Here is a 6,000-nt window from a genome sequence, read left to right on the forward strand (position 1 = left end):
ACAAGAGAAGGGTGGATCCTATTAGTTTTGGGCTTAAAAGGTGCTCCCATATGACACCCAGAGGCCGTAGCTGTCTCAGTCCTCACGGATGCCCTGGAGGGAAAGAGTTCTGCTGTGTGACAGAGGGGGAAACTCAGGCTCAGAAAGGCCAAGGGCTGCCCTTGCCTGAGATCTCATTGCTCTCTGTGGCAGAACCCAGATTCCAATCCAGAACCCCTAAAGCCACCAGCTAGACCATTTCCTTGAGGCTGGGCCTCTGGCTTTGAGATGTCCTGAGGGCTGCATTGAAGAACCAGAGTGCTTTTTCTGGAAATCCTCAAGAATGCTGAGCTCTGCCCAGGCCAACCTGCACGTGGCCTCCTCAGAAAATGAATGGCTGAGCTGGGGTTGGCAACCACTCCTCCACCCATTCACTTCTGCATCTGGGGCTTTTGAGTGCCAACAGTATCCCAAGCATGATTGGATAGCCCTGAGCAACACATTTCACGGTGACACTAACTGTCCATGTCATCTGTCACCGGAGAATAAAAATGCTTGCCCCAGGTAACTTGTAGGTGTTTCTAGTTATCCGCGACGGAATACGTAATTACATACGGGTTTTGAAAAGCAGAGCATGTTGTACCAATATTCAGTATTAGTGTTGAAGACTGAGTCTGAACACAGCAGGCCTGATTTGTGTGCTTAAAGGGGATCTGTGGTTACAGGTGTGTGTGTGTGTGTGTGTGTGTGTGTGTGTGTCCCCTTATGGGAGTGGCCACATATTCAGTAATGCCGTTTTTCATAATCAAGCTCTTTAAACCTTTCTCCCTCCCCTTCCCTGTATGCATACTCTGCGGGATAGAACGTATAGGCAAGAATTTTTGATCGGGAGTGGGACATTTCTTTCGTCACTTACTGATTTCTGCATAACCGATGACTCCAAAACTTAGTGGCTTAAAGCTGCAAACATGTATCATCACACAGTTTCCCAGGATCCAAATCCAGGCACGGCTTCACTGCCTCCTCTCCTCTCTGTCGGGGTCTCTCAGGGGCTGCCATGGGTCTCGGTCTCAGCCAGGGCCATGGTCATTTTCTGGCTCAGGGGGGAGCGGCTGCTTCCAGCTCCATCCTGCGGTTATTGGCAGGACTCCGCTCCTCGCGGGCCATGGGACTGGAGGTCTCCATTCCTCTCAGGCTGTGGAGGCTGGAAGCCACCCCAAGTTCCTCGCTAAGCTAGCTGCCTCGGAGCAAGCATGAGAGATGCAGCAGAGAGTGCGCTAGTGTCGCAAGTGACATCCCGTGGACTTTGCTGTATTCTCCCACTTAGAAGAGAGTCACGAGGCGCAGCCCTTACTCAGGGAAGAGGGCTGCCCCTAAGGCAGTGAATGCCATAGAAATCAGACTGCCACCTGTCTGAAGTCACATTCCAGCCCACTGTGCTGGAATGTGTGCCCACCGTGCCACAGTTGTGCCCTTGGGAACAACGTGGCTTCCCTGGGTCTTTGTGACCTGTTGGTTGCGTGACGGGGCTGTGAAGTGCACAGGAGGTCACTAGCAGTGTTTTGCACGGTGTCACAATTATGACCTGTACTCCTCACCTGCACCCATCCCCCTGCACCCAGGCCTGGCTGCTTCTTTCTTTCTCAGCACACACCCACAGTCAAGTGCCAGGTCAAGAGATGGCCCTCTGTTCCGACTCAACATCTCTTTTCTCACGTAGGGCCTAGCTTCTGTGGTTGGGGGGGGGGGCGGTCTTGTCCTCAGCCCCGCCCCCTTTTCCTGCCTACCCTGAGTCTTTGGGCAAAACACAGTGTGGGTGAGGACGGGGTGCTGGTCCAAGCCCAGGCCCCTCCTGCTACTCTTGACCCGGGAGACACAGGCAGGGGACACATGACCATCCAGCGCTGCCTGCCTTCCCCACTGACCCCTCCATTCCACATACCCCAACTGGGAAGGAGCCCCTCCCTCCGTCTGTAGGGCTCATCTCTCTCGGATGCAGGAGGAACTCAAGGTCACCCAGGTCCTGGGCAGTCCTGGCTATTGGAACTTCCTCAGCAGCAGATTCTGCCCTGCCCGATGCTCTGAGGAGTAGAGATCTTGAGTCCCTGGGGGCAGGGACTGGGTCTTCTCCAGCCTAGTGTCCCGTGGGTCTGTCTCCTGATCTGAATTCAGTTCTCAGCAATATCAGTGGAGTCCCTGCTCTGCCCAGGTTTGGGGGTGGACAGGAGGAAGACAGTTACAGCTGTGCCACTCTCCTGGAGAGGGTGGGGCAGATGCCGATGAAAAGCAATTAGAATGTGTTTTCAAAGTGTCACAGGGGTACCTCCAAGAGTCCCTTTCAGGGAGTCTACAAGGTAAAAATTAGTTTTATAATAATATTAAGATATCATTTACTTTCATCTCTCTAGAGCATACAGTGGGGTTTCCCAGAGGTTGTGATGACCTGTGATGATGTCGTTGCTCTGGTAGAATCTGTACTTATGTCTGTATTCATAGGTTTTAAATATGTCTCGGTTTCTTTTTTTCTTTTCTTTTTTTTTTTTTTGCTACTGGGGATGCTTTACCACTGAGCTATATCCCCAGTCCTTGTTATTTGTTTATTTTGAGACAAGATCTCAATAAGCTGCTGTTGGCCTCAAACTTGCAATCTTGCTGCCTCAGCCTCCCAAGACACTGGGATTAGAGGTGTGCATCATCGTGCTCAGCTCATTTTCTATTTTTAATACAGTAAATATAGACAGATTTAGCTCACATGGACAAAAGTTCCTTGAGACCATCAGTGATCTTTAATAACCATATTTCACCACATAATCATTACCACCACATTATGAGTATTCCATGCACCCTGAGCATGCACCAAAGACAGTTTAGTAATAAGTGATTGTTCAGTAATACACAATATTTTTTTAAAAAAGCTTCACATATTGGTCGCACACCACATTTTTGCAAAAAAAAAAAAATTGCATAAAATCTGCAACAATCATGTGGTGAGATGCAGAATGTTTGGCCTTATGATCCAAGTATTTTAGTATGTAAAGATTAGAAGTGTGTAAAGCCAGTTGCTGGGACATGCCCCTTTTGACTCAGCTACTAGGATTCTGAGGCTGGAGGATCCCTGGAGCCCAGGAGTTTGAGGGCAGCCTAGACAACACAACAAGACCCCGTTTAAAAAAAAAATTGCTGAGCATGGGTGGAGTATACCTGTAATCCCAGTGGCTCAGGAAGCTGAGGCAGGAGGTTTGCAAGTTCCAGGCCAGCCTCAGCAATTTAGGCCCTAAGCAACTTAGTAAGACCCTGTCTCAAAATAGAAAATAAAAAGGGCTGGGGATGTGGCTCAGTGGTAAAGCGCTCCTGTGTTCAATACCAAGTACCAAAAAAAAAAAAAAAAAAAAAAATTGCAAGCCTCACTGAACATGTGTTGAATGAATGGGTAGAGGGACTGCCCACTCTGATGACTAGTCCCTGTTCCCTAATCCAACTGAGAACCTCGTATGAACAGGGATGTATAGCAGCCTCCCACATCAGTACCTCTTTCCAGGGGAGCACATGTGTCCCTTCATTTAATAGATGTTTACTGAGCATCCGAGCAGTCTGCTCTCAGAGTAAAACTGCTTCTGGACCCCAGAAAACCCCAATCTAGTGACAAGACAGACGTGTTTGCAGATAATTTCAGAAGTGTATTTGCAGATCATTCCAGAATGTGGTGCAAGAGTGGAGGGTTGGGGTTGGAGAGACACAACGGAACAGGGGAGTGTGATTGACAGAACCTTCCAGAATAAACAGGTCCGCTGCTTGTGCAAAGGCTGTGAATTAGCCTTGTATTGAAGGCCACATGGCCTGTCACTGACCTTGGGTACCGAGGGTTGATGAGTCTGAAAAGGAGAGGGTGCCATCATACAGGGTCCTTAGAATGGTCCACAGGGCCCTGCAGAGCCTGCAGTCCCCATGAGCCCTTTGACCTCATCTCCCTCTCCCATTCCCGGGCCCCTCTGGCTTCACCACACTGTCCTTGCAATTCCTCCAGCACGGGAGGCACATTCTGACCTCAGGACCTTTGCCCACACTATCTCCTTGGCCAGGAGTGTTCTTCCCCTGTATGTTACCAGGGTTCACTCCTCATTTTCCTTCTAGATGTAACCCAGTGGTAGAGCACTTGCTGAGCATGCATGAAGTCCTGGGTCCCATCCCAAGCACCAAAAATTAAATTAAAAAAACCGATTTACCCAAATACCAATGTGTTGGTGAAGCTTCCCCTGGCCCCCTTCCCTCCCTTTCCACCCCCACTGATTGGCTGACGTTCAGGCGCCATGGTCTCCCCCTCTGGAGCGAGCTCCGGCAGGGCATCAGGGGCTGTTTTGCTCACTGCTGCCCCTGGCTTCTCAGTCCTGCCAATTGCTGTCCCCACAGCACGTGTTCTGTGAGGAGTGCCTCTGCCTGTGGCTGGATCGGGAGCGCACCTGTCCCCTCTGCCGCTCGGTCACCGTGGATACGCTGCGCTGCTGGAAGGACGGGGCCACCTCGGCGCACTTCCAGGTGTACTAGGGCCCAACGCGGAGGGCGTCCAGGCGGGTGCCAGAGGGTCAGCGCTCCTGGGTCCAGCGCTGGGGGCTTCCTGAGAAACAGCCTCCAGCACTTACCTCCTGCCTCTGCCTTCCACCACCTGCAGCCCCGGAGCCGGGCTCCTGGCCTCCTCTCCTCCACCTCCATCTTGTATCTGGTGGTATGTGTGGCCTTCCCCTCTGGAAGGAGCGCCTCCTGACTCAGACTCCGCCTCCACCCAGGCAGGTCATCCAGCCCCCTCCAAGTCAAGGAGGCGGTGCTACCTGAAGCTCTCACCTGGTACCTCGTTGCTAGTACAAGATGCTGCCAGCCGGGGAGCAGCCTGGAGGTCCCTGCTCCCCCGGCCCAGGCTGCAGATGGGTCACAGTGAAGTATTTTCACAATGCAAATGCCGAGCCCCACTATCTACCTGGATAGCTTCATGCACCAAGCACCTCTGTGTTCCCCCAGTGTCACACATCCTGCTGGGGTGACTTCCTATCATCCTCTCCACAGCCCCGGGATGGAGGTGCTCTTGGTCCCTGCCTTTGACAGGTGAGGAAACCGAGGCAGAGAGCTTGGTGTGGTAACTTTCCCAGGGTCGTCCAGCTGACCGGGTGAACCCAGTGTCCCACACAGGCCCCGTGTGGCTTCAGAGCCTGCCCCGCAGCCAGCATGCTGACGCTGCAGGTGTGGGCCACCAGACCTGGTGTGTTAAAAGCACAAGAGGTGACTTTGATGCCCCTCCCTGGTGAAGAATCAGCGGCCAGGTGGACAGGATGTTAGCCTCAGACCTTGCTGATCATGCAAATGGTGAGCACCAGCTCTGGAAATCCTACGGCTGAGTCCATGGCAAGACATGGCCCTTAAAATTGCTCTTTTCCTGGACTCTGTGTGGGCTGCCCAGTCCCACTTCAGAAAGAGTCAACTGTGGCCCTGATGTGGGTACCACTGGGTCTCCCGTCATGGTTTCTCTCCTCCTCCTCCTCGTCTGTCCTCTCCCTTCCTTAAGTCTCAGGCCTCCACGGCTCCTATGGACATCGTTCCCTCCCCTGGAAACCCTCCGAGCAGAAGGAACAATGCACAGTATGGACTTTTCCATGAGCTGCACGGAGCCCAGCAGCCATCCCCGTTCCAGAATCCCAATGAGAGCTGCTTGTCTATCTATGAAACTCTCCTGCCTTGAAATCCGGGATGAGATGGCACAGGTGACCACGTAGAAGCCACTGGGATTTTTGTCCGCCCTGCCCATCTCCCTGTTTTCTTGTCTCATTGTCAACCTCAGCACAACAGGCTGGCGCCGGCAGCATTATTAGGAAGGCGGACTGTGTAGTGATTGAGCAGAGGACCGTGCAAGGCCCGAGGGGATGGGGAGGCTCACGGCCATCTCACCCATTAGATTCAGGACATTTGCCCCTGGGTGCCACCACACCAGGATGTCCTCCTTTGCTTGACATCTCGGGCTCCCAGCAAGACATCCCT

At 52.5% G+C, this 6,000-nt stretch overlaps 1 protein-coding gene across 1 annotated transcript in view; it reads left to right on the forward strand.

Moving 5' to 3' along the window:
* Rnft2 (ring finger protein, transmembrane 2) overlaps positions 1 to 4,521 on the forward strand; it is a 60,238-nt gene extending 55,717 nt beyond the window's left edge. Inside the window, exon 10 of the mRNA XM_076866929.1 lies at positions 4,387 to 4,521. Coding sequence (XP_076723044.1) covers positions 4,387 to 4,521 — 135 coding nt within the window. The remainder of the gene's footprint in view (positions 1 to 4,386) is intronic.
* The last annotated feature ends 1,479 nt before the right edge of the window (positions 4,522 to 6,000 follow it).

The sequence above is a fragment of the Callospermophilus lateralis genome, chromosome 1 (genome assembly GCF_048772815.1).
Source record: "Callospermophilus lateralis isolate mCalLat2 chromosome 1, mCalLat2.hap1, whole genome shotgun sequence".
NCBI classification, from domain to species: Eukaryota; Metazoa; Chordata; class Mammalia; order Rodentia; family Sciuridae; genus Callospermophilus; species Callospermophilus lateralis.